General features: G+C 48.1%; 2 protein-coding genes across 6 annotated transcripts in view; both read right to left on the reverse strand.

Annotated features, from left to right (window-relative positions):
- Positions 1 to 1,397: 1,397 nt before the first annotated feature.
- GHDC (GH3 domain containing) lies at positions 1,398 to 5,832 on the reverse strand. Of its 3 annotated transcripts, none has more exons than XM_014833890.3 (10): positions 5,711 to 5,832; positions 5,442 to 5,525; positions 4,952 to 5,244; positions 4,540 to 4,661; positions 3,891 to 4,392; positions 3,286 to 3,478; positions 3,108 to 3,179; positions 2,893 to 3,026; positions 2,446 to 2,531; positions 1,398 to 2,186 (listed from the first exon to the last, which is right to left on the reverse strand). In XM_014833890.3, the coding sequence occupies exons 3-10, from the start codon at positions 5,229 to 5,231 to the stop codon at positions 1,968 to 1,970; spliced, it is 1,608 nt and encodes a 535-aa protein (XP_014689376.3). In that variant the 5' UTR covers positions 5,232 to 5,244; positions 5,442 to 5,525; positions 5,711 to 5,832; the 3' UTR covers positions 1,398 to 1,967. The 3 variants fall into 3 exon arrangements, with proteins under 3 accessions (XP_014689376.3, XP_014689375.3, XP_014689374.3); XM_014833889.3 differs by having other exon boundaries at positions 5,644 to 5,821; XM_014833888.3 differs by having other exon boundaries at positions 5,442 to 5,830.
- A 7,256-nt stretch (positions 5,833 to 13,088) lies between these two features.
- The window catches only part of STAT5B (signal transducer and activator of transcription 5B), a 67,434-nt gene continuing 52,889 nt past the window's right edge, over positions 13,089 to 27,633 (reverse strand). For all 3 annotated transcript variants that reach the window (XM_070483279.1, XM_070483278.1, XM_070483280.1), the window contains 12 exons: positions 27,284 to 27,439; positions 26,707 to 26,886; positions 26,243 to 26,330; positions 26,042 to 26,164; positions 25,123 to 25,215; positions 22,521 to 22,727; positions 21,242 to 21,336; positions 21,009 to 21,139; positions 19,984 to 20,154; positions 16,642 to 16,693; positions 16,213 to 16,320; positions 13,089 to 15,696 (listed from right to left, as the gene is read on the reverse strand). In XM_070483279.1, the coding sequence (XP_070339380.1) occupies positions 15,570 to 15,696; positions 16,213 to 16,320; positions 16,642 to 16,693; positions 19,984 to 20,154; positions 21,009 to 21,139; positions 21,242 to 21,336; positions 22,521 to 22,727; positions 25,123 to 25,215; positions 26,042 to 26,164; positions 26,243 to 26,330; positions 26,707 to 26,886; positions 27,284 to 27,439 (1,531 nt within the window). In that variant the 3' untranslated portion in view covers positions 13,089 to 15,569. The remainder of the gene's footprint in view (positions 15,697 to 16,212; positions 16,321 to 16,641; positions 16,694 to 19,983; positions 20,155 to 21,008; positions 21,140 to 21,241; positions 21,337 to 22,520; positions 22,728 to 25,122; positions 25,216 to 26,041; positions 26,165 to 26,242; positions 26,331 to 26,706; positions 26,887 to 27,283; positions 27,440 to 27,633) is intronic.

Raw genomic sequence — 27,633 nt, forward strand, 5'->3', positions numbered from 1 at the left:
ATGAGACCTGCTCTCCACAGGGTGTGTGTGTGGAGGGGGAGGGTGGCCAGGCAACAGGCCTCTCCCCCACTGCTCCTTGTCCCTGCCCCCGGGTCTGTCAGCCTTCAGGGCTTTCTTCCTTAATGGAAAAGCTTCTTAGCTGGCTCTCCATTCTCCTCAGCTCTCTCCTTCCCTCCGCCCCTTCCACCAACCTCCAAGATGGAAAATCTTGAAAACTGAACATGGGCAGGGGAAGGAAAGCAGCTGAACTTGGTGTTATCCTCTGACCTCCCAGCTTTCTCCCTGGTCAGGCTGCCTGGAGGGGAGGGATGGAGTCCCAGCCCACACCGGCAGGGAGTGAGCCACCCTGGGGTGAAGGAAACGTGCCATCTCTAGGCCTGCATCCCTCTCAGTCAGGGCACTGTCTATTGAGCACCTGCTCTGTGCCAGGCCCTGCACTGGGCACTGCAGTGACAGTGTCATGGGACATGGCCCAGTGTTCAAGGAGCCCTACAGTCCAGGTGGGGAGGTGACCCAGCAGAACGATAGCTCACTGGGAGAAAGGATTCTGAAAAGGTCTTGCATGAAAAGTGGATTTCCATCAGGTAAGGCGGAAGAAGGCACTCCACAGAAGGGACAACTTGAGCAAAGACCTGGAGGTGACAGTGCTGAGCTCACGTGGGATAGCGGGGTGTGGTCTTCATAGTCACGGCTCCCCTCAGGTCTAGGAGAGAGGTGGCTGGAGAGGTAAGTGAGAGCCAGGGTGGGTCAAAGGGTCTTATAGGCTAAGCTGGTCCATCTTGGTCCTGTGGGCACTGAGGAGCCGTGGGAGGATTTCAGCAGGAAGGACTCGTGGGCTGCTGTGGGGGCTGGGTGGGTGGGGGCGGGAGCCTGGATGTGGGGCATGGAATCAGAAGAAATTCAGAGGCAGAATCGGAGACTTAGCAACTCATCGGGAACAGGTGCCATGCTACTTAGGCGGAGCTGCAGGGCCGTGGGCAAGCCTCACAGCCTCCCGAAGCTGCACTTTCCTCACTGATAAGATGGAGAGTTAACCCTGATGGTCTGTGGGATTGCTTCCTGCTGTGATGCTTTATGATCTGCAGTACAGTCCTGCCCATGGAAGTGATTCGTGGGTGTTGGGCCAGGAAAGGGACCCGTGCTAGGCCAGGGCAAGGGAAGTTGGGAGCAGCCTCTCCACATTTAGGTTAAGTTTGGGATGGGGAGAGGTAGGAGGAGGGGACTCTATGTCTCTGGGTTGACCCAGGCAACGATAGGGGTCCCCGAGGGCCCAGAATGGAGCTTTGGGGGAAAGCCCTGATGTCTAGAGCTGGAGGGGAGGGGGAGCCCAGGATATGACAGGAGCAGAGTGAATGGGACCACTACAGTTTCCCCCAAAGCAGACCCTGAGGCAAGAATATGGGTGCAAGAGATTTATTTAGGAGGTCATCCTAGAAGGCACATAAGGGAGTGGGGACAGGAGGGAGGGGAGGAAAACCAGTAAAAACTGTATTAATGACAGGATTACTGCTGTGGGCAACTGGTGGGCATCCTCCAAGAGACGGTGCAGAACGCACTTCAGAACTGCGCCACTGAGGGACAATGAAGCTGAGGTCCACATTCACCAACTCCTGTTCCTTGCTGACTGAGGGCTGCTTCTGGGAGCATTAACTCCCAATGCTTCCAGCCTGCCCAGTGCACTGGGCTGAGACACGGGAGCCCAGAGTGTGTCCTGGAACTCCAGTATCCTCCGGGGCGGGGGCTGAAAGGGCTCCAGGCAGGCAGTGCTGGCATCTTCTGTAGCCCTGGAGTCAACTCCTCAGAAGTGGCCAACTAGGTCGGACCTCCCTAAAGCCCAGCAGCTCTGATGGGGAACTGTCAGGTGACACAGAGTCAGACCCTGGCCACAGGCTCCCCATCCAGAGAGGCCCCAGAGGAGAGAGTGAGGCAGCCTCTGGGGGTGGATGGGGCACTGGGCAGGCCTCGGCTCAGGACACCACCCTCTTCTGTAAGAGCTGGGCCAGGTGCCGGTGCCTGAGGACCCGGGGCATCTCAGGAGGGAACGGGGAGGAGGGGCAGGCAGCAAGGGCTGCTCGAAGGGCTCTGAAGGCCCCCTGCCCCACCAGGTGGACTCTGGCAGGGCCCACGCTGCCCCGGAACCGCAGGGACTTGTAGTGGGGAGAGGCTTCCTGAAGGCAGCGGTCAAGCTGGAAAGAGAAGAGCCTGAGTGAGGCTGGCGTGGGGCTGCATGGTGGGTGATGAGGTGCGCACGACTGCCCAGGCTATGTGTGGGTGGGAGTTCCGTGCATACACATGTGTCTGTGGGACTCATCCCTCCCTTCCCAGAGCTCCAGGAATGTTCTCCTCCCTGCCCCGTCCTCCCCACCCCTCCCCTGTGCCCCCAGCACCTGGGGACAAGCAGAGTAAAGGGGACATGCGGTCATATCCTGTCCCTGTGCCATTTACCTTGTCTCGATTTTCCTCCGACAGGTTCCTCAGTCCCCTCAGCTCCACAAACACCTCGTAGTGAGGAGCGGAGCCCTTGGAGGAATCTGCAGACAAACCCCACGCACACACACTTTTGTGCACAGGGAGACTTCCAAAGTCAATGCCCGCTGTCCCCACCTGTGCTTCCCCGCTCTGAAGGTTCATGGGGAAAAAGGAGTTTCTTGGTGGGAGTGGGGTAAATGGAGATGGAACCCAGAGCCTAATTCTAAATATGAAACAGGTCAGGAAAGGCAATGTCGAGACTGCAGCAGGAGGGATAGGGTTAGACATGGGGAAGGACTTTTGTTAGGAGCAGCAAAGGAGGCTGAGTCTTACCTCCTTCCTAGAGGTCTCCCAGCAGGATGGGTATGGACTGGTAGGCAGCCTACCCAAGAACTGGAGGCAGGAGCCGATGGAGATGCTTACCCAGAATGCTGTTCTCCACACAGCCATGGTCCAACAGCTTGGCCCCTGGCCACTGCCCCACTGCCCGGCCCAAGGCCTCAGAGAACATGTCCTCACCGATGTCTTCTCCTCGCACACTCAGCGTCTGGCCCAGCCTGGGGAGGAGAAGGGGGAAGGCAGAAGAGCCCAGGGTATAAGGATGGCCCCTCAGTGACCGGGAGGCGGGGGTCACCTACCTGTAGATGAACCTGACGACTGGACACTGATTGTGGGTACCAACCACCCGCACCACATCACCCAGGCGGCACCTGTCGGGGTGGGAGTAGGGGTGAGGTCCCATTAGCTGATGCTCCTGGCCCTCAACAGGATCCCGAAGGGCCTGAGGTGGCTGGGGCTGGGGGGGCAGGCGATTACCTGGAAAGGCTGGTGTGATCAGTCAGCACCAGCTCGTACTCCTTGCCCTCCTGGGCCTCAGCCAGCAGGACCGTGGAGGCAGCCTCTTCCTGAGCTCCTTCCTTGACTGGCAGCAGCTCAGTAAAGGGAGCTCCAGGGGGCAGGAGGTAGAGCCCGCGGGGCTGCTCTGGCCACAGGTTCAGGCCCACCAGCCCTGTGGGGAGCAAGCGGCCTCTTCATCTCACGGCCCCATTGCTTTCTGCTAGGCAATAGTCCCTCACCCGGACCCCAGGCTCCAATCCTGGGAGCATCTGATCCTACTGCTGCCCTTCCACTCCATCCTTGCTGGCTCCCCCAGGCTCAGCCCACTGCCTCTAAGGCCCTCATTGGGAAGAGGCAGTGGATCTGGAAGTGGCAGACCTGGCCCCGTGTGAATTTGTGCACAACTCTTAACCTCTATGAGCCTCAGTTTCTTTATCTGTAAGATGGAGCTGCTGGTGTTGGGGAGGATGTGCAGGGTGTTGGGGAGGATTGAATGAGATGATTATGTAGGGCTCACTACGTGGCAGCTAGCTCTGTGACGTCTGCCTCCTGCCCGCAGCTCACCGCCCTTCAGTCCTGCTGACCTCCAGAGGCAGCATAAGCAGGTGAGAAGAAGGCTAGCCCTTGGCACCACAAGGCCTCCAGGGCAGCCACCGCCTCCGCCTGGCCTCCTGCGTCCAGAGTCACCACCACCTGCAGCTTTGGCCAGAGCCGAAGGGCCAGTCCTCGGGGTCCCTGCTGTAGAGCCTCCCGCAGCTCTGCTGCCCGTCTCGGGAGAGGCGCTCCTGGGTTCCCGGCAGCTATGGCCTCAGCCAGCTCTTCGCCATTGGCCTCCAGGCCCAAGAAGACGTCCAGGAGTTCAACTGCTGTCCCCGCTTCCAGTGCCCGCAGCCCTGGGGACCTCAGTGCTGCCAGCAGCAGGGCCCCAGGGTCCTTGGCTCCACGGGGGCTAACATGGCCCAGGGCATGCCAAGGCCAGGGGAGGGGGCGGGGCCAGGGGGAGGTAGGGGTCACGCGAGCCGTGCCTCCTGGAGCCAGCACTTCTGGGTAGGCATTATTCAGGGCTGCCAGACCCAGCAAGGTGGCCTGGAAGAAGACAAGAGATGGGGTTGGCCCTGGGCCTGAGCCAGACCCTGAGCCCCCAGTTTGGGGGTTCTTTGCCCACCTTGATGGAAGGGTTTGGCTGCAAGTAGGGGTCTTTGGTGGGGCTGGGCTCCAACCTTCTCAGTTTACCTGCAGAGAGGCCTCCCCATGGTACTGTTTTGAGGTAGGGGGTGGGAGCTGCCCCCCACTTTCTTCCTCCTGGACCTGGCTGGCCTTGGTCAGAGGGAGATGATTCCGGAAGTCGCTCAAATCTATGAGACATCATTAACTCCTCATGACGCCACAGTTTCCCAAGAGTTTCAGGCAAGACTGGTGAGACCCTTGAGGAAGGAATCCAGACTAGGCCTGGGGGAAGAGGCTCTCAGGGCCAGGATGGGAAAATTCATCTTGAGCAATCCTGAGCCTGGGCGGGTCTCTGGGTCAGGCCCCTCTGTGTCGGCAGCAGAAAGTGGGGAGGGGAGGTCTTCAGATTCTGGAATCTGACTGTCCTTTGGGGTTTCTTTCTCTTTGGGACACCTCCCCCAGACCCTGGGAAACACACCTGTGCTCGCCCTGAGGGGACAGCAGGGACCCTGGGCTCTCTGCAGACACCAGCTCAGGGCCTGCTCCTGGCTCCGGCCCACGTGCAGTGTGCTCTGCTCCAGTCTCTGCTGCTGCCAGGCAGCTGCCCAGAACAGGGCCCTCCATGCCACACGGTACTGGAGGCTGGCAAGCCAGGACAGCCTGGCATCCTGGGGCTGCTGCTGCCGGAGCATGGCCAGTGGCGGCGGCAGCAGCAGCAGCAGCAGCAGCAGCAGGCACAGCAACAAGAACAGCAGCATCTCCAAGCAGCTCCTGGGAGGAGGAAGGGACCCGAGTGCTGGTATGGGGGGAGGAGGGGATAACCCACTTCCTGCCCCAGCCCACCCTAGCACGCACAGGAAAACCAAGGAAAAAGGAAGTTTGGGAAGAAGCCAGGACCCCTGTCAGGAAGGTGCTGTCAGGCAGGTGATTCGGAGGAGAGAACATCAGGGCTTCGGACTCACACTGACCTGAGTTCGGATCCTGGCTCTGCCACTTGATAGCTGTAGGACCCTGGGTAATTCAGCTAGCTACTCTGAGCTCCGGGCCTCTATCTGTAAAAGGGGAATAATAACAACCCCTCAGAAGGTACAGAAAGGGCTTGGCACAGTGCCTGGCACTCAGCGGCTGCTTAACGAATAACATGGCTTGCCCACTCCCGAGTGGCTCTACTTAGTCCCGGGATCCACACTGTTCCAGCTCCTGGGTCCCAGGCCATGGTTCCATGTCCCACATGCACCTGTCACAGCCCACTTGTGCCTTCTCCCAGCACCCAGGGCTCCCTTAGTGCTCAGGTCTCAGTACACAGCCGGCCAGAAAGATGGAGCCACGGCTTTAAAGGGCTGGGCCCGGATGGGGAAATGGGCCTCTGGGCCTGAGGGAGGAGCTTGGGGGTGCTCTTAAAGGGGCAGCTTGCCTAAGGGCCGACATGCCGGGTGTTGGCCCAAGCTGGCAGATGGGGGGAAGCTGGGGTGAGAGTAGCGAGAGTAGCATGGTCCTCAAACTTGTGCAGGTGAAGAAAGAGGAAGCTGAGTGTGGAAAAGAGCACCACAAAGTATCTTGAGCGGGGAGTGGGCTGCACCTCATCCCGGAGCAGGTTCAAGCTTGAGAACTGTTAAAAAACAAAATTTTCTCCCAGTCCAGAAATCCTCTCCTCAAAGGCAGTAGAGAGTGGGCGGGCCCCATGGCCGAGTGGTTAAGTTTGCATACTCGCGTCAGCGGTCCAGGGTTTCGCAGGTTTGGATCCCGGGCGCAGACATGGCACCACTCATCAGGCCATGCTGAGTTGGCGTCCCACGTAGCACAACCAGTGGCACTCAGAACCAGAATATACAACTATGTACTGGGCGGGGAGGGCTTTGGGGAGAAGGAAAAAAAAATGATTGGCAACAGTTGTTAGCTCAAGTGCCAATCTTTTTAAAAGAAAAAGGTAGTAGAGAAAGAAAACACTTTGATTATTGAATAAGCATTAAACCAGAACGTGATGCACATCACAGGAAGTCTACTACGAGACTGAGAGACAGGAAGACGCCTCACTCCCTTATGTAGCCGAGCAGATAGAACCCGTTACACACACGTTCTCAAGATAGACCACAACTAGTCCTCAAGTAAGAGGACTTGACAGCACCATTTGTCACATGCAGTTCCTCCTAACTTTCCCTGGTAATTGGGGTTACCATCTGGGTTAGCGGATCGGCTTTATCCCAAGGAAAAACAAATTTCTCCCATCTTTACGACAGGAGGTAGTTTTGCAACTTGGAGCCAGGTGGCCACCCAAGTTAGGCTCCTATCCTCCGACTGTAAAGTTTGAGAAGCTGTGCTCAAGAATGCGGTTCTCGGGGCCGCCCTGTGGCCGAGTCGTTGAGTTCATGTGCTCTGCTTTGGTGGCCCAGGGTTTCGCCGATTTGAATCCTGGGTGTGGACATGGCACCGCTCGTCAGGCCATGCTGAGGCGGCGTCCCACATGCCACAACTAGAAGGACCCACAACTAAGAATACACATCTATGTACCAGGAGACTTTGGGGAAAAAAGGGAAAAAAATAAAATCTTAAAAAAAAGGATGTGGTTCTTCTGCAGTCTGTGGCTAAGCCCTCCCTCCTCCTGTGCCCTTGACCCAGGCTCTTGGACACTAAAACCCCTCCCTTCAACCCCTCAGCCGCCTCTGGGTCTTGCAACATCTCTCCTCTTTTCACAGCGATGCTCTTTCACACAGGTCTGCTCTCACCATCTGGCTACACCACCTCATTTACACTCCTTTTCATTTCTAGTATAATCTTGCACTTGATTTGTTTTCAAATAACAGCTTTGTTAGATATAATTCACACACCATACAAATCACTCATTTAAAGTGTACAATTCAGTGGCTTCTAGGATATTCACAGATATGTGCAACACCAACAGTCAATTTTATTTATTTTTTATTTTTTTTGAGGAAGATTAGCCCTAAGCTAACACCTGCTGCCAATCCTCCTCTTTTTACTGAGGAAGACTGGCCCTGAGCTAACATCCGTGCCCATCTTCCTCTACTTTCTATGTGGGATGCCTACCACAGCATGGCTTGCCAAGTGGTGCCACGTCCGCACCCTGGGCCGCTGAAGTGGAACGTGTACACTTAACCGCTGCGCCACCGGGCCGGCCCCACCAACAGTCAATTTTATATTTTCATCACTTCAGAAGTAACCCCACACCCTTTAGCTGTCACCCCCTAATCCCTTCCCACCTCCCCACCCCCAGCCCTAAGCAACCACAAATCTACTGTCTCTCTCTATAGATTTGCCTATTCTGGACATTTCACGTAAATGGAATCTTACCACATGTGGTCTTTTGTGTCTGGCTTCTTTCATTTAGCATGTTTCCAAGGTTCGTCCATGTAGTACTGTGTATCAGTAGTTCATTCTTTTTATTGCCAAAGTAATATTTCATTGTATGGCTATACCACACCACATTTGTTTATCCATTCATCAGGTGATGGACATGTGGGTCTTTTCCACTCTTTGGCTATTATGTATAATGCTGTTGTGAACATTTGTGTACAGGTTTTTCTGTGGACATATGTTTTCATTTTTCTTACATAAAAATGGAATGCAAGGGATTCATTGCATTCCAATGAATGGAATGGCTGGGTCACATAGGAACTCTTTGATTAACTGTCTAAGGAACTGCTAAGCTGGTGTTCAAAGTGGCTGCACCATTTTACAACCCCAGCAGCAGTAAATGAGCATTCCAATTTTTCTATATCCTTGCCAACACTCATTAGTATCTGACCTTTTGATTATGGCCATCCTGGTGGGGTATGAAGTGGCTTGAGTCAGTTTTAATTTGCCTTTCCCTGATGACTAATGATGTCGAGCATCTTTTCATGCGTTTGGTGGACATTTGTATATCATCTTTGGAGAAATGTCTTCTCAGATCCTTTCTCAGTTTTTAATTGGTTTGTCTTTTTAATTATTAAATTGTAAGTGTTATGTATTTTACATACAAGTCTCCTATCAAATATATGATTTGCAAATATTTTCTCCCATTCTGAGTTGTTTATTCATTTTCTTGATAGTATCCTCTGAAGCACAATAATTTTTAATTTTGATGAAGTCCAATTATCTATTTTTTTTGTTGCTTGTGCTTTTGGTGTCATATCTAAGAATCTATTGTCAAATCCGAGGTCATGAAGATTTACCCCTATGTTTTCTTCTAATTGTTTTATAACCTTAGCTCTTATATTTAGGTCTTTGGTCCATTTTTTTATTGTGGTAAAATATACATAAGATTTACCATTTTAACCATATTTAGGTATCCACCTCAATGGGATTAAGTACATTCACCCTGTTGTGCAAACATCACCACCACCCATCTCCAGAAATTTTTCATCTTCCTAAACTGAAATTATGTACTCATTAATAACTCCCCATTCCTCATCCCTCCAGCCTCTGGCAACCACTATTCTATTTTCTGTCTTTATGAATTTGACTGCTCTAGGTACTGAATAAGGGGAGTCATACAATATTTGTCCTTTTGTGTCTGTCTGATTTCACTTAGCATCATGTCTTCAAGATTTATCCGTGTTGTAGCATGTGTCAGAATTTCCTTCCTTTTTAAGGCTGAATAATATTCCATTGTATGTGTATATCACATTTTGTTTATCCATTCATCCATTGATGGACATTTGTGTCTTTGTGTCTTTTCACCTTTTGACTATTGTGAATAATGCTGCTATGAACAGGGGTGTACAAATATCTGTTTGAGTCCTTGCTTTCAATTCTTTTGAGTATATACCCAGAAGTGGAAGTGCTGGATCATATGGTAAAACTATGTTTAATTTTTTGAAGAACCACCACACTGTTTTCACAGCAGCTGCACTATTTTACATGCTTACCTGCAGTGCACAAGGGTTCCAATTTTTCCACATCCCCTACAACAGTTATTGTTTTCTTTTTGTGTTGTTGGTTTTTTTTGGGTTTTTTTTGGTAATAGCCAGCTCAATGGGTAAGAAGTGGTATCTCACTGTGGTTTTGATTTGCATTTCCCTAATGATTGTGCATCTTTTTGTGTACTTACTGGCCACCTGCATATCTTCTTTGGAGTAATGTCTATTCATGTCCTTTGCACATTTTAAAATTTTTCTTGTTGTTGAGGAGTTCTTTATATATTTTGGATATTAATCCCTTATCAGACATATAATTTGCAAACATTTTCTCCCATTCTGTGGGTTGCCTTTTCACTCTGTTAATAGCTTCCTTTGATACACAGTTTTTTAATTTTGATTAAGTCCAATTTACCTTCTTTTGTTGTCTATGCTTTTGGTGTCATGGCCAAGAAATCATTGACAAATCCACTGTCATGAAGCTTTTTATGTTTCCTTCTGTATAGTTTTATAGTTTTAGCTCTTACATTGAGGTCTTTGACCCATTTTGAGTTAATTTTTGTATATGATGTACGGTGAGGTTCCAACTTCGTTCTTTTGCATGTAGGTTATCCAGTTGTCTCAGCACCATTTGTTGAAAACTATTCTTTCTCCATTGAATTGTCTTGGCACCCTTGTCAAAAATCAGTTGACCATACACACATAGGTTTCTTTCTGGACTTTGAATTCTATTCCACTGATCTATATATCTATCCTTATGCCAGTGCCACACTATGTTGATGATCTTGGCTTTGTAGTAGGTTTTGAAATTGGGAAGTATAGTTACTTCAACTTTATTCTCTTTCAATTGGTTATTCAGGAGTGTATTGTTTAATTTCCACATATTTGTGATTTTCCAGGGGTTATTGTCATTTACTTGCTTAGTGAGTGGCTGGATCATTTTAGTGAGTCTTGCTACTCCCCACTGCCCACTCCAACAGTGTGAAGCCTCTGATATTGCTCCTTAGAGGGGTGCAGACTGGAGTATGCCCAGTCACCCTGGTGTGACAGCGATTTTCACAGACCTTTTTTCCCTGACCACACCCAGCTGTTAACCTACACTAATTATTGGCCAATTGCTATGTTTTTTTTCAACCACGACCTGGGGAATAAATTGCTCCACAAACTGATCCAATCGAATTCAAGCTTCTTGGAAAGGACAGTTTCAAGATCAGTGTTTGAGATTTGTTCTGCCCCCAGAGAGCTCCTCCCAGCTCTTTTCTCATTTCTCTCTAGCACACTAGCCAGCACAGTTTAGCCTGTATCTCCAACGAAGCTATCTTTCTCCTGCTAATTGACTTTCACCACAACCTCTACTCTTTGTGAGAGCACCCTTAAGCTCGAACTTCTCTTGCAAATGAAGTCAGTTCCTTTGAGGAGAGATTCGAAGCTCTCTGTTTTACAACATGCCTCTCTCCTTTCTGGGGCAAAATCTCTGAGCTATGGCTCTGATGCTGGGGGAAGGGACAATGGCACACTTCTGAGTGATGTGCCCACTTAAAAAGCTGAGTGCTTGGTGGGTGTAGGGGGTGGGCAGTAGCCTCAGGTCTTCTTGGCTTGTCTCTCTCATTGTGGAACTACCACCTTACAGGCCTGGGCAAAGGTATAGGGCCCCAGGATTCTCAGTAGCACCAGGCCCAGGTAGAGCATCCATCCTACCAGTGGGGGCTGCGCAGAAGGGAGTCTGTCACCTTGCAGCGGCAACCACCCAGAACTTAGCCTCAGCAAGCAGTAGCTGGGGGCAGAATGAGAAATGCTGGCATCCTGCCTTTCCCAAGAAGACAATCCTCTGGTTGGGAGCTAGGGGCACAGGGAGCTCCGTGTTCTTGGCTGCACTGGTCTGAAATGGAGTTTCTGTCCTCCTGAGCTGGGAGACAGCAGCGAGGCAGTGGGTCTTAGCTCAAATACCACCCTCTCACTTTTCTTACTGAGTTTTAGATTTTCTTGAATAAGTGTTTCTTCATTTACTGTATGCCCTTAGGAGACTTTAAATGGTTGGCTTTAAAAAAAAATTTCATTAGTTTCATTGGGGGGTGGGTCTGCAGAGCTGCTCATGCTGTCACGCCAGAAGTGGAACTCCTTCCACTCTTCAGTGCTCTGCAACTCCACTGTGCGCCCCCCGCCCCACCCCATTCCAGACTGTTCTCATCAAGGTCATCAATAGCCCCTGAGTGCCAAACCCAGTGGGTGCTCCCCACTATTTTATTTGAGCTCTCTGTAGTTTCTGACACTGTTTGCCTTCCTTGGGCTTCTGTGATGCTGTACTCACTTGGTTTTCTTCCTCCTTCATCCATAATTCTTGTAACATCTTTCATAAGCTCATTCTCCTCTGCCTGACCCTTAAAATGAAGCACAGTATTTCCTCTGGTCCCTTCCTCAATTCTCTTTCTTTCTTCAAACGGTTGTTCACATCCATAGTTTCAATGCCACCTAGGCATGAACAGACTGCACGGCCAACTCTGCCCTGCCCCCATCTGTATCTCTCAGCCCTGATCATTGCCTTAGGCTTCACAACTACATGTCTACTTGGGCATCCCAGCTTACCCAGATTTGTACCCATAATCTTCCTCCTAACCTGACCCTACTCCTGTATCGCCCCCTCCCCATCTTACTGAGGAGCATCTCTATCCATCATTCCCCAAGCCAGAAACCTGGAATTACTCTAGACTCCAGTGCTGCCCCCTCACATTAGGCACTAAGTCTACAAACTATGCTCAGGGCCACTGCTTTGGCACCCTAGTCCAGACCCTCATCTACTCCTGGACCGCTGAAACAGCCTCCCAGCTGCTCCCTGACTTCCTGTTTCGCCTCCCTTCGATCCATTCTGCACTGTCGCTCCAGTATTTGTTAAATGAAAATCTGTCCATTCCCTTAAAGGTTTCATCACTTACCATCATGTTCTGGTGAAGTTCAAACTCTCAGCCTCGCACACTAGACCCTTGTGATCTACCCACTGCCCGCCCTTCCAGATCACCCACCACGGACCTTCTCCAAGTGCCGTCCTTGCACCAGCCTCGCCTGGGAACTTGTTAGAAATGCAAATTCTCAGGCTCCACCTCAGACCTACATACTCAGAAAATCTGGAGTGGGTCCAGCCATCTGTGCTTTACCAAGTCCTCCAGGAGATTCTGAGGCACGCTGGAGCTGAGAAGCACAAATCACCCTTGACTCCAGCCATATCCCACTTTGCTACATCACCAGGCCTCTACCCGTGGTAGCCCCTTTGGCTGAATGCCTTTTCCTTTCTTAACTCCTATTTGTTCTTTAAGAGTCAGCTTAAGCTGTTCAGTGCTCTTTTGTACTCGATAATGACCTCAGAACAGCTTTACTGCAGCATAAACCAAGATCTCCTCCTAAGTGATTGTTAGCTGCCTTTCCACTAACTGCAATCCTCTTGAGGGCAGGAATGTTTTCTCACCCCCCACACGCTGCCTGGCTCAGGGCAGGCACTCTAAATGTGCTGAATTTTAAGGATGAGTTTTCTAACAGGCAGAATGGGGAGTCAGGAGATAAAGACTATCATTCTAATTTTCAAAACATCACATGAACAGGAAGGTAAGAAATGCCCCCATCTGCCATCGAAGCTGATGACACACTCTCTGAGGCAGCCAACTCCCAACTAGTTCCCCTTTTCAGTCACGTTGATGATCTCAAACTTCTCCTTACGGAGGCCAGCCTCCCTTGCCGCCCAATGGAAGAGAATAAAAACAGGACTCAATATTGTCCCTTCAGAGGAAGGCTTTATTGTAACATAAAATACACAATTTTGTGGCTGCCCCAAATTTTACACAATATTTTTTTGGTGGCTATATACTAATCTGCCTCAACACTAAAATATGTATCTGAAATAATTTCACAAAGTTTTAAAAAGAAAAATTATAAAAAGTGTGCTTCCATTTTCAGTTAATATTCATTTTTACTCTCCCCCCGCCCCCGACAAAACCCTGCACATATCACACACTGAAACATTTTGATGACACGCGCGTGTGTATGTGTGTGTGTGTGTGTCTGGGAGGGAGCGAGAGGCTGAGGCAGTCAGGGCTTGCTCTTGCCTCTTGTGGTTAGGGAGAAGAGAGAAAACATAATGCAGATAGCAAGCGCACCTTTCCGTCAAAGCTCTCTCCCACTGACGGGCACAGCCTCAGGACGAGGAGGACAGCTCAGTAACTGTACAAGCACGGGGACCCAGGCTCAGGCAGCCACACTCTTCACACCTGTCCCCTCAAGCCCAATGCCAACTGTGAAGCGAGAGCTCTGCCCTCAGCCTACCCTGGGGCCAGTCCACTACCATCTGGAAGTGTGTCAATGCCCACAGGGGGTGCCACAGAGGCAGGCACTGGGGAAGCCTGAGTGACAGTAGGGAAGGACTCTAAGCGGGGCCCACAGCACACGGGCCTCCTCTTCGCCTGTCCCCAAAACTTCCATCCTCACGGGTAGAATTTAACCACATCTTGAGGGGTATGTAAGGGGCTCAGCAGCATCCTATGTCAACGCTGGTATCCGTGGCGGGGTCAGCCTGCTTCTCAGAGGCAGAGAGAGAGTCTACTGCCCGGCATAGAAAAATAAATCAGTGTATGAAACCAAGCCAGGGCAAACAGCAGCTTTTAAAAAGTCATCTTCCAATAAATAATTTACTACAGAGGAATATTTTCCTGTAACATCAAAACACTGATAAATTCAGAAGTTATTTTTGTAAAAAAAATATCTGTTTATTTACTCACATGTATAAAAATAAGGTTTTTAGGGCCATTCTCTCCAGGGTATGATCACGTCCTCCTTTTAAAGAGGGGGCCCAGGGGTGATCTTGTAGGCCTAACCCAAAAGCCACACCTGCGTACCCCTCTTCCACCCCACCCACCACAGCCCATTCCTTCCCTCTGGGGGAAAGCTACGGAAGAAACTGTGGACAAAATTATGCTGAGGCTTTTTTGTTTTGCTTTGTTTTCGCAGCTTCCCAAACTTCCCAGAAAACCTGCTGACTGCATTTCCCCAAATTAGCAAGGCCTGACACCCAGCACCCCGCACCAGGTGGGCAACGACACCCGCTGAGTACACTGGCCCTGGGTCCAGACCATACTCCCGCCACCCACTCCGCAGACAGCGTTGTGTGAACAGTGAAGGGAAACGAGGTGACCTGGGATGAATGACACAGGAAGAAAGAATTCTGATGTCAAATTCGGTGGGAAGAGGAAAACAAAAAAGTCCCAATTTGGAAGCAAAAACACTATTCAACATTGCAGAAAGCCGTTATCGGTAAGCCTTCGGAAAGCCTCGCTTGTGTCCCCACCAGCGCAGAGGAAGGACGGCAGACTGGACGGCAGCTTCCCTGGGTAACAAGCCAACACTCTCAGCGCCTGTGAGTCAGGACTGGGCATTCCACCCCAGCAGGAACACAAAGGACATCAACACAGAAAGCTTCGGCGCTGTGGCCCTCTTTTCTTTCCTCTAGTTCATCAAACGGGTCTGCACATGTGCACACACACAGGAACTGAGTGGCAATTCCACAGAGCGAGAGAAGGAGGGAGGAAGAGAGAAAGGAGGAAAGAGGAGGGAGGGAGAGAACATTTAGATGGGTTAAATGTTATCTAAAAAACCATTACCCATCTGAAAACCTAGGACTCCCCTTGCCCCTTTTCCCATGCCTTCCCAGGACAACAGGGGCGGGGAGAGGGAAGCAGGGAGGACTGGCTTTCTTTGTCAAAAGGCAGTTTCTACATTTCAGAAGAAAAGCAGACAATGATGGTTATATATCAATTGCTCGGCAGACACAGTGACAAAGACTGACCAGAGAGGAGGTGCTTCCCCGCCCTCTGTCCTTCTCTTGCTTGAACAGCCACCTGTCAGAGTTCAGCCACCCACAAGACACATGGCCAAGTTCCAGGGTTCATGGAACTAACTGCCTTTTTGCACAAGGTTAAAACAACCACAGTCTCTGCTTGTGGCCCCAGTGCTGCGAGCTCAACTCCGGACAGCAAGGGGGAGAAACACCACAACGTGCAAACTCACACGCACTCACACTCACACTCACACACTCACTCCCTTCATTGGTGCCACCATGCACAGAAACACTAAAGTCAAAACTAGTATTAACACTTCACATTATAAGTATTGTTTCCAAAGAGAAGCGATTCATGGAATTAAAACATCCACAAGAGTAACTCCTCTAGTGAGGATGAAGAAGCCGAAGATGGAGACGGGAGGTCACGACTGCGCATGAGGGATCCACTGACTGTCCATAGGTCGGCCTAAGAGTTCCTCCACCCGCCGCGCCACGTCCATGGTGTCGTCCAGATCGAAGTCCCCATCGGTGTCAAGGACAGGGTCAGGGCTTGGGAGGGAAAGAGAAGAGACGAACAGGAAGGGAAAGGTTGTCAGAGGCCAAGGATGAGGAGCAGAGACCACCCCACCAGGTGAGTGGCCCAAGACTGCCTGTCCCCTCAGCCTAGGCTCCGTGGGAAAAGAACCACTCCTGATCGGAACACTGGGGAGCAGAGTCCCCTGACAGCTAGTTGGACAGATACTCAGACTAAACTACCTACCCCAGCCGCCCCTAGCACTGACTGTCCCATCTCATCTAAATCCCACCTGGTCCTTCTACAGAGCAAGAAAAATCTCCACTTTGGGAGAGGCGAGCAGATGACAATTGTCCAACCCTACTCTAAACTGCCAATATCTTCTGGTCAAATCTCTCCCTTCCTCCCGCACCCCTACCAGAGCCCGGGCTGGGCTGGGTGGTCTCAGCCCTAGAGAAGCTCTGGGTTCCTTTGCCCACCAGCCCTCCAGGGGTCCAGCCTGAGGCCAAGTGCCCGTTCCTCCCCGCAGAGCCCAGGAGAACACAACCTACTTCTGTGGGTACATGTTATAATGAGCCTGGGGACACACGGCTGGGGAGGGGGCCTGGTCCATGTAGGTGGCGCTGCCCCCGGCAGAGTCTGCAGATGCGCTCACAAACCTGCGGGAGGAAGCAGAGCAGAGCCTCAGTGGCCTCAGGGCAGCAGCTGACTGGGGAGGGGCTAAGAGGGCATCTTCATGTCTTTTTTGGGTGTAAAAGGACAAAGCGCCCACTGGGCCTGGGACTCCGGCTGCAGGAGTGGGCCCCGGGTACTGGCCCCATCAGGACCAAGCCCAGTTCCCTCCTCAGGGCTGAGCCAGGTTTGGGGCGGGGAGGGAACGCTGGGCCCATGAACAGGAGGGGTTGGCAGGGAGGGGTGAGGAGAGCGGGGGGAGGAGAAAAGAGGCAGCAGGAGACCAGAGCTGGACCCTGGACACTTACTCAGGGACCACTTGCTTGATCTGTGGCTTCACGTATCCGTCCACTGCTTTAGCTGCCGAGGGGGGAACGGTGATGAGAACCAAAGTTCTCAAATGAAATAAAAACGCAATCTCCCTTAAGAGTCACATGTTCTCTTAGGATAGGACACAACCACCTAATTTTATCTTAGGATCTGATACAAGCACTTAATATTTCACCCTGTTAGGAGGACTGGGTAGAGGAGAAGCCTTAATACTAAAACTGCACGTTAAGCTATCTTCCAAGTTGGCATGCGTATGTCAATAAATTCTTCAAACCACAGAAAATGTATACTTCAACACGATCTAAATCAAGCATTCATTGCATACTAACTGTAAAACGAAAAAATATCTTAAAAAGTTTAAAGTCAAAAATACAGCAGAGGCACAGGATTTGCTCTGTCTCCCAGGAGACAAAATTAGGACCAACAGGACGAGGTTGGAAGGGGACAAATTCTCAGTCATATAAGGAAGAATGTCATCATCATCAGAACTGCCCCAAAAAAGCAATGGGCTGTCTTGGGAAGAACTGATTTCCTTGTCATGGGAGGTTTTCAAGCAGAAGGTGTACAAACGTTTGTCAGGGAGGCGCAGAAGAATCTAAGAAACAGAGAGGAATTAATTTGACTTGACAATCCGCAAAGTTACGCTGAGGATCGACTCTTTTCTACTTCTAGGAGATGGACTATGCCTCTGGCATCTGCATGCTCTTTGGTGCCCCTGGGGTTTCTGCATTTGGGGTAATGTGATGGTCGCTCCTGCCAGTGAGTGCTGTCTCTGCCCCACGGCTAGTTAAAAAGAATGCTGGCATTGTGTCTCTTTCTCTCGCCAAAGAACCCTCCCTGGGATGTGGAGGCTAGGGAATAAACCTGAAGTGATCTGGTCAGCCACAGTGACCTTTTTAAAGGCTGATTATGGAAGTCCAGTTAAGTACGTAGTACGAATGCGACAGCCTGAGGTCAGTAATGAAGTCTTGTTTCCTGGGTGTGAGTATGGGAATAAGTATAATCTTCACTGTATTAGACAATAAACATGACGCTAAGGTCAACAGGACGAAGAGCTTGTCACAGAAACACCCAAGGCAGTGAAATGTCACATGGTCACAAACTGCTTGTTACCCTAACCTGCTTCTCCTAGAGGCTTCAAATGTCAGGAGCTATATTTTCATAATATCTCATGCTTTTTGTGCTTTATAGACTACAGAGAACTTTACAGGTTGGCAGAAAAGATAAAAATCAAAGAAATGCTGTAAAAAATAGGATTTAAAAATCTAAATTATCTGTGCTAACCAAGAGAAGCAGGGACAGATTTAATCCAAAATACCACATCAATCTAAAAATATTTTGGCTTACTTTCCCACCTAGAAATAGAACTACAATCTTAGGGTGGGAAGGCATGATACAAAAGACAGAATCTATAAAGGAAGAAGGTTGATAGATTGGGCTATATAGAAAACATAAGTCTCTGCATTTCAGCAAAATAAACCTTAAATGTTAAAGGACACACTGAGAAAAATATTTGCTATATATAATAAAGGGTTTATTTACTATATAAAAATACTTACACATCATTAAGGAAAAAAGGAACTCCAAAAGAAAAATGAGCCAGGAATATGAATGCACTTCACAGGAAAAAATATAAATGGTCAATAATGTGGTGGTTAAAAAATACAGGCTCTGGAGCTAGACTGTTTGAGCTCAAATCCTGGCTTGGCCACTTCCTAGCTATGTGTCCTTTGCGAATTATTTTATATCTTTGTGAGTCAGTTCCTCATCTGTAAAATGGGGATGAGTAATAGTACCTACGTTACAGACGTGTTTTGAGGATTAAAGGAGATACTACATGAAAATGTGCTCAGAAAAGTGCCCAGCACCCAGTAAGCATCCAACAAATGTTATTACTCTATTTATTATTATTGTTATTATTAACACTACACGAAAAGATGTTTTGACCTTACCCAGAATCAAAGAAATGAAAATAAGAACTGAGATACCATTTTTATGTCAATCTTACTGGCAAACATGAGATGGATGAATACAGAATCTATGATTGGCAGGAGGAAGGAGAAGCAGATACTCCAACAGACAACCGTGGGAGTGAAAACGGACTCTGCTTTCTGGAAGGCAATTCTGGAAAGATGTGTCAAAATGCTTGAAAAGTATACACCCTTTGACACAAATTCTACTTTAGGAATTTATCCTAAGGAAATAGTTGAATAAGATGTATATACCAGGTTATCTCAAAATTAATCATAATAAAAAACTGAATAACTTAAATTGTAAGTATCTTAAATAACCGACATGGAATCATCATACAACAGAATTCTATGCAATCATTAAAATGATATTGTAAGATTATATTAACTGACCTGTGACTCTGCCTATGATATACGTTTAAGTGAAAAAAAAATCAGGTCACAGAAGATGATGGACAGCATGATCCAAACCTTTTACTAGACTCTGGCCCCTCCTACTGCTCTGCCCTCATCTCCCACCACTTTCTCCCCTGCTCATCCAGCTCTAGCCGCCCGGGGCCTTGTGAGGTTTTCCAAACAGGCCAATCTCACTCCCACTGCAGGGCTTCTGTACTTGTTCTCTTAGCCTAGAATGTTTCCTCTCCAGCTCTTTGTGTGGCTGGCCTCCTCACTTCATTCAGGTCTGTTCTGATGTCACCTGCTCAGAGAAGCCTTACCTGGCCACTCTAGTGAATGCTACTCCCCATCCTCCTCCTTGTCACTTCTCTATCCCCCTCCCTTGCTTACTTGTCTTCATAGCATCCACTACTAAATAAATACATTTATTTCTTTACTTGTTTATTGTCTTCCTTCTGCTACTAGGTTGTAACCGCCACACAGGAAGTACTTAATAAGCATCTGGTAACTGACTGACGGAAGAACACACACCTATATAGATGGGAAGAATATTCACCAAATTGTGATTAATCTGTAGATGAGAGATGTGTGATACCTAATTTCTTTTCTATCCTTTCTTGAAATTTAAAAATAAATACATAATACTTTTATGTTCAGAAAACAATAAAACCATCTGTTTTGAAAAATAAAATTTTACCTTCCTAATTTCGTTTCGTCTAAGCTCGTATTAAAAGCAATTTGTTCCCTTCAATTTGATATTTGAGGTTAGTGGCAGATGTGTTTTCTCTATGTCTGAAGACGACAGCCCAGGATTTACTTCTGCCCTGGATAAGGCTGAATAACTAAATGCTAATTGTGTAAGTTTTCATGCAAGACAGACACACGCACACTCACACAAAACTAAAACAAAACCCAAATCACAACAAAACCAAATCAGAATGCGAACATTGTTACCAGTGGCAGGCTCGCATGGAACCGGTGTGTAATATTTGGAGTACACTTCATCTTTTGGCCGATCAGGAAACACGTAGATAAGGTAATTTAGGTCCCCCAAGCGGTCAGCCAGGGACCGGATGGAGAAGTCTCTGGTGGTAAAAGGCATCAGATTCCAAAACATTCTCTCCTCTAGATCAATAAACAGAATAACCATATTCTAAACATGATTTCTGAACAGGAAGTCTTAAAACCAAAATATACTACAAATTAAAGCTCTCCATTAAAATAGTCCCAATAAAAATCTCCATTTAAAAATAACCACAGGTTGGCGATCCAGTAGTTTTTAAAAGCCAGGGGTGGATAAGCAGGTAAGGCATATACCACCTTCCTAGGGACCCCATTATCTCAGGTAGTTTCAAGTTCAGATGGTATTCGTCCCTCTCTAGAAGAAACAGTTCTTGCTGACCCTGTACAACAGTATATGGAGAGACAGGAAGCACATCCACAGCCAGGGGACGTGTGAGAGCTATTAAAAGCTACTAAAACCTTCAAGCCGCAAAAAAACTAGTAAGCTGCTCTTTTCTTATTGTGAGGGTCAGAAGAAAGAACTAACATTCTTAGATGGAAATGATCAATGGCAACATCCTTATGCTAATTAGAATAAAGGCATAATTAAAATAATATTACTTCCAGTCTAAATGACTGCAAATCATCAAAATAATTCTTCACTGAAAGAAGTTTAAGGTTGAGTAATAAGAAGGCAAACATTTCAAAAGGGAAGCAGCTGAGATTTTGGAGAGAATTATTACAGGTAGCCATGTCAGTGTGACACATTTGTGTTTCTCAAAATTAGTAACTGCGTTTCTCATGATAAGATTGTACACAGGCTGCGTATTATTAGCAGCTGTCTCACGGTTAGACATCTGTGTCCCTTAATCAGTACTGGCCCCATAACAAGTATTCAAACTGTTTGTTAAAGTAATTTTGCGACAAAAGCAGCTAACTAGAGCCAAGACATGTCTTAAAAAGGGAGGGGCACTCACGAGAGTCAAATTTCCAAGCAATGGTGATGCCGCCGATTTCAGAGTCACTGAATCTCAGCAGGAAAGTCCCATCGGGCTTGTTAATGAGTAGGTCGTGGGCCTGTTGCTTGTTCACGAAACCCAAAATAGCCCTGGATCACAAAGCCAAAGGAGCAGAAGCAGAGTGTGATGTTTTAACACCAGAAAGAAACCGTACATACTCTATCGCTGACTTAGGAAATGACTATTCTCACCCATCATTCCAATGCGGCTTGAGATGTTTTTTTAACACTTCCATCACACCATCAAACCACTGCCAGAAAGTGTAATTCCGTCCTGGTAAATTCTCCTGGTTGGAGATACAACAATGAACACAAGAAGGCAACAGTAACACTTGGAACATTATCTGTATATACTTTAACTGGAAAAATTAAACGGAAAACAAACATCTACGCTGTCAGAATCAGACAAATATACATGCCTGCCCGAGTTTTACCAAATGGTCCCACAACCAAAAAACCAGAGAGAAAAAGGGGGAATAAGGGAAAATACTACAGGGCAATTATACCCCCCCACATCCCCCCCACCACCAGTGGACCTTGCTACACACTTTCCCCTGGATCTGGGCTGATGAGTCCTTTGCTGTCATTGATATGTGGTCTGTGACCAGCAGCAGCACCTGGGAGCTTCTGAGAAATGCAAATTTCCAGGTCCCATCTCAGACATAGTGAATAAGAGCCTGCATCTTAACAAGATGCCCAGGTGATCTGTAAACCTGAACTGTATGAGATCACACGGTGAGGCCACAGAGATTGCTCCATCACACAGCTTTCACCAATAATTATCAGCAGAACTCGGTTATCTGATTCCATTGGAAGGCAGGAGCCTTAATGCAATGGCAAAGACAGACGGCCCAGGCCTCCTGCTTCCCGTCAAACAAACCTGTGACCACTAGCAAAGCTGCTGGCCAAGTGCTTAGCACACAACCGTTTAAAAGAGACTCAGAGACTATGAGATCTCTGAATTAGAGCACTTAAAATACTTGGGGGCGAGGGTGTAAGCAAAGATACAAAAAGTTAAATTTAAAATCAAAGATGTGCCAGGTGACATCTGAATTACCCGAGGCTGGAGGACAAGTTTCCTACATCAGCACCCCCTCTTGTGGGTTGAGGGTCCCATGGGAGCTGGCTTGCATTACACATCAGGGGACATCAGAGAGTCAGTGGGACAGAGCCATGGAGCTCTGATCATCACATAAGCTTGACTTCTCATGAGTTACGTTACCACCTGCTTTGCTCAGTTTCCTTTATAAAGGACGAAAATGCACTAGCTGTGCACAAAGCCCAATTTACTTCAATATTCAAAGATGTAATTTTCTCCATAAAAATGTAGTGGTCCACCTCTTCAAAGCTTCCTGTTACTCTGGGCACATTGTCTGAGAGACAGGAAGAACAAGGGCCTGGGGCAGGGAGCCTCCCGAGGCAGCTGGTTTGGAGGGACTGATCTAAGAGCAGCTGGCAGCGGGTCCCTCACCCTGTTGAACTGGGACCAGGACACGGACATGCTGTTGTAGTCCTCCAGGTGGCTGCTGCTGCTGTTGAACAGCTTCTGCGCCAGGAACACGAGGTTCTCCTTGGTCAGGCCTCGGTTGCTCTGCACTTCGGCCTTGAATTTCATGTTGAGGGCTTCACACAGCTGCGGCCACAGCACTTTGTCGGGCACGGCAAATGGCACCCTGCCCTGAGAGCGAGGGAAGCCAGAATTTAGGAGAAAATAGTCGCATGATTTATTCCCTCCACTCAAAGGAAAAACACTGATAGCTGGAAGTCGTTAAGACGTTTGTCTTGCTGAGCCTGAGGATAAATTCAAACTTTCTTGGGGTATGCAGTTGTGTGAAATTCAGAAGGTTCCACTTTGCCTTCTTCCCACATAACTTAGAAGGTAACCTCAGGCTATCTAGGGTGTTCTGTAAATAAGCTGCTGAACGTACCGTCCCATCCTGCGTTCTAACCAGCCACGAAAACAAAACATGACCACCGTCTGGCTCTTACACTGTCAACTCAATGGGAACAGAAAGCTAAAAGGCTGGCTCTCTAGGTACAGAGAGAGAGAATGTGTGCGTGCTCATACACGTGTGTGCACAAGCGCAATCCTCACCCTTGACACCTTCTGCCAAGACCTCTAGCTCAAAGGGAAACAACTTAGTATGGAAGAGTGGAAACTATGAGTTGGATGGCTTTATTGAGAAACAGGCTAGAATATGATTCTTTAATACTGCCTTTCACCCGTTCAGCCATAGCACTTCATTTTATTTATCATAAAAAATTTATTGAATAAGCGATCTCCTTAACAGGACATAAAATTTAAAGAGCAGAGAAGGGTATACAGTGAAGTCACTATCCTATCCTGTTCCCCCAGCAGCCCAAAGGCATGTAAGCTAGTTTCTTCTGTACACCTCCAAAGACTTCTATGCGTGCCAGCAAATAAATATAACTTTTCCTTTTTAAAAATATAAATAGGAGCATAAAATCCATATGTTCTGCATCTCTCTTTTTTCACTTAATGCTATATCTGGGAGACCTCACATCAGAACATAAGGAAATTCCTCATTTTCTTTTGTGGCTGCTAAATATTCTACAGTATGGAAGAACAAGAATATATTTAACTAGATCCCCACAGTCGGATATGTACGTATCAGCCTTCCAAACAACGCTGCAGTGTACTTATATGTTTGACACATAAGCTAACATATCTGTAAATTTCCACAAGTATATATTTATTTTAAAACAGCATAAGATGTACATTAGTCATTAAAATAACTAAAAATGTTAAAATGTTTATTTAGACAAGATACTTTAGCAATGACATGTTGCAGGATATGTCTAAGTTACATGGGGAGTGAGAACTGTGGATAGGCAGGGAAGGAAACGAGAGAAGATGATGCAATTCTATCCAGGAGGCTTATCAGGACATGATGTATGCAGATGTTTTTTAAAAGGAGTCTCAAACTCAGGGTTTGTAGCATAAGCATGGTAGAATTTCTGCTAAACATCTCACCTTTGCAGCAAAAATATTGTTCTCTAAAGAGGACTAGAGAATGCTAAGTAAGACTCTTTTTTTTTTTTTTTTTAAAGATTTTATTTTTTCCTTTTTCTCCCCAAAGCCCCCAGGTACACAGTTGTATATTCTTCCTTGTGGGTCCTTCTAGTTGTGGCATGTGGGACGCTGCCTCAGCTGGGTTTGATGAGCAGTGCCAAGTCCGCACCCAGGATTCGAACCAACGAAACACTGGGCCGCCTGCAGCAGAGCGCGAGAACTTAACCACTCGGCCACGGGGCCAGCCCCTAAGTAAGACTCTTAACATGAGAGTCACATTCAAGAAGGACATACTTTCATGTCCTGAATAAACAACTATAACCCTTTTATCACGCTTTTATGGACTAAGCTCTACTGGAAATACGCAACACGTAGAATTTCGCCTAGGGAAATGTTTAGAAAATGCCCATTAAGCAGCGCACTAGTGGTATTCAGATAGTATGCGGGTGCATAAACCCACAGGATCATATTTGCTCCTTTAGACAAAGCATCTCATTCTTCATGAGAGACCCGCGATGAATCACAAAATCTAAAATTTGGAAAAGACATTAAATGTCACCCTCATTTATTGTTAGGAAGAAGACAGGAAGCAACTTGTAAGCTAAAGTAACTTCCTGAGAGGTCTAACCTCTAAAAGGAAACTGGGAGTCCCAAATTCCATTCAGGGTTTCACCCAAGAATTTAAAATAATATTTACTATTGACTATGTGTCAAGCATTTCCCACGTTACCTAATTTAATCTTCCTAACACCACCACGGAGCATTATTATCCCTGTGTTGCAGACACTTCCGGGAAACTTAAGCTCAGACAGGTAAAGAGAATTTCCCATGGTCACAGAGTGAGGAAACGGTGGAGCTTGAATTCAGACCTTGGCCTGACTTTAAGGCCATGCTCTTTCCATTTTCCACATCCTCTTTATTCTGCCTCCTGCTAAGGAAAACAGCATTTTTTTCTATGCTTTTTTGGGGGATAACACATGAAAAAGATTCATGTTTACATCAAGTTCTTAAGACCCGCAGGCCCAAGGAATCCACTTACAGGCTCTGCAAAGGCATTGTCCCAGAGAACAGTGGCCGTTGCGTTGTTGTCCTGGCTGCCATGGACAATCACCACCACCGGGAGGGACAGGGTCTAGAAAGACACAGGAGAAGGGCTCAGTGTCCACAGCCACACTTTCTTCCCCTTTCCCTTTTTTTCTATCACAATACATTCATTCTCCCTTCAAGCTTCAGTAAATGTCACCCTCAGGTACAGAATCTGAAAGGCTCCAGGAATAACATGACTTTTCACATTGGCACACTCTTAGAAATTTTTGCTTGCTTGATTGATTCATTTTTGCTGAGGAAGATGCAACCTGAGCTAACATCTGTGCCAATCTTCCTCTTTTTGCTGAGGAAGGAGCATCCTGAGCTAACGTCTGTGCCAATTTGCCTCTGTTTTGTATGTAGGTCACTGCCACAGCATGGCTGAAGAGTGGTGCAGGTCTGTGCCCAGGATCCGAATCCACAAACCCAGGCTGCCAAAGCAGAGCATGCCAAACTTAACCACTACATCAAGAGGCGGGCTCAATTTTACATATTTTAAAAGAGATGTTGCTTAGATACTTCTGAAGGATGGAATAAGTTTCTGAAAGCTACATGGAGTACGAGAGAGAAAAGAGAAAGAGTATGGAGACATTTCTGGGAAAAAATAGCAAGTAACCAATGTCTAAAACTATAACCGTAACTCAAACTCATTTCTCTTGATTCCTTCTCCACCTGTATCTCCAACTATTCCAGTTTGTTATAATTTGTTCGTATCTTAAAGAGAATCTAAGAATCTAAGTTCTAAGGAGGAGGTCTCCTCACTTTCTGTTCATCAATAATCAAACAGAAGAGACTATGTGATCAAAACGATTCTTTTGTGACATAAAGTATGTACATACGTACACACACACACAACTGAGGGAGGCCTTTACCTTGACTTGAAAAACCAGCTCATTTCCACCAACACTGAACTGTGATTCAAACAGGATTGTAAATTTCTCTTCTGTCACTGACTCTGCTCCACGACGGTCAGACCTCTTAATTCGTTTCAGGGACTGCAAAGGAGAAAAATAAGACGAAGAACCCCTCAAACAACGGGGGAAAGTTTGTCTTTGCTCTTCTCCCATCCTCACCATGTTCCTGAAGTGGGCGCTGAGGGTGCCGGTGGCCTGGTGATACTCCATCACGCAGCAGTTGTTCAGGATCTCTCCACTGTAATCACTGCAAGTCAGAGAGACTCAGCTCTAATCCCACAGCGTCTCAGCCCCACAGGGAGAAAACATATTTGGGATAGAGGACGTAAGAAGGTTGTTAAAAACTTAGATCACTTACAGGAAATGTTAGTTACATAAAATATACAAGAAATAAATATACATAAAATACACAAGAAGTTTCCTTGGATGTATCCCTATTAAATGACACAAAATCATAACTGCTTCATAGAAAAACCCCTTTATAGTCTGAGAGCCAAAGAGGCCAGAAGGGCTAATGGGGTTCCCACACTGAAACAGCTGAGACCAGAAAGCTTCTTAGAGAATCTTTGTCTTTCTATGGCAAGGACGCGAAAAGAGGAGGGGGTGGGGGGAGGGGCACGTACTTGCGGGTGTTCTCGTTCTTGAGCAGTGACTTGGCCTGCTGCTCACTGATGATGGTGGCCTTCACCTGGGGGGGGTTCATGTGCACGTTCAGCTTCCCGCCCACCAGCAGGCGCACAGTGGCTGCGAACTTGGTCTGGGTCTTCAGGACCTGAGGGGGCTGCTTCTCGATGATGAATGTGCTGTGGGAACACAAGTGACCAGATGCTGCCTCAGGGGACTGCGCTCTGGTCCCTCTGCATGGGGAGGCTGCCTCAGCGGGTGACTTAGGAGCCCATGTCGCAGCCCCTGTTCCCAGGGAGGCTGCTGAGAGTCGGGGGAGATAGCGAGAGGGAGGCAGTGAAATGACCTCAGCAGCTGGCACGGGCTGCAGGGGACGAGGGCAGCCCTTGTAGTGTCCACAAGAGAAAATGGGCAAGGTCAACACCAAGAGGCCACAGCAGCTGGGGACGGAGGGGGTTGAGGGTGTGAGGCAGAGAGAGACAAGGACTCAAGCGAGAGTTCCCATCTGCAAAGCACCCCTCCCTCCCCCAGGCCAACCACATGGGGGGCTGGGTGTGGCCAAGACGCAGCCATCACCTGGTCACCAGGGCCGAGATGATGTCTGTGATGGTGGCGTTGACCTCGGCCAGCATCTCCTCCACGGGGCCGGGGATGGGCAGCTGCTGGCAGAGGTGCTCAGCTCTGCGGATCTGCTGCCGGTTCTGCCAGATGATCTCGGCCAACTTCTCACACCTGCACAGCAGCCCCAGGGCCAACGGGAGGACAATGGCTTCACCCCCATGTCCCACGCCAGAGGTGGGAGGCTCCCAGGCTGGGGAGAACCCCCAACACCCAGCTCCACCCTTCCCCAGGAAGACTCATGCCTTAGCCACCACTCTACCCACTGAGCGAGCAGACCTGCCCTGCCTTCTGGAGACACAGAGAAA

The sequence above is a fragment of the Equus asinus genome, chromosome 13 (genome assembly GCF_041296235.1).
Source record: "Equus asinus isolate D_3611 breed Donkey chromosome 13, EquAss-T2T_v2, whole genome shotgun sequence".
Taxonomy (NCBI): domain Eukaryota; kingdom Metazoa; phylum Chordata; class Mammalia; order Perissodactyla; family Equidae; genus Equus; species Equus asinus.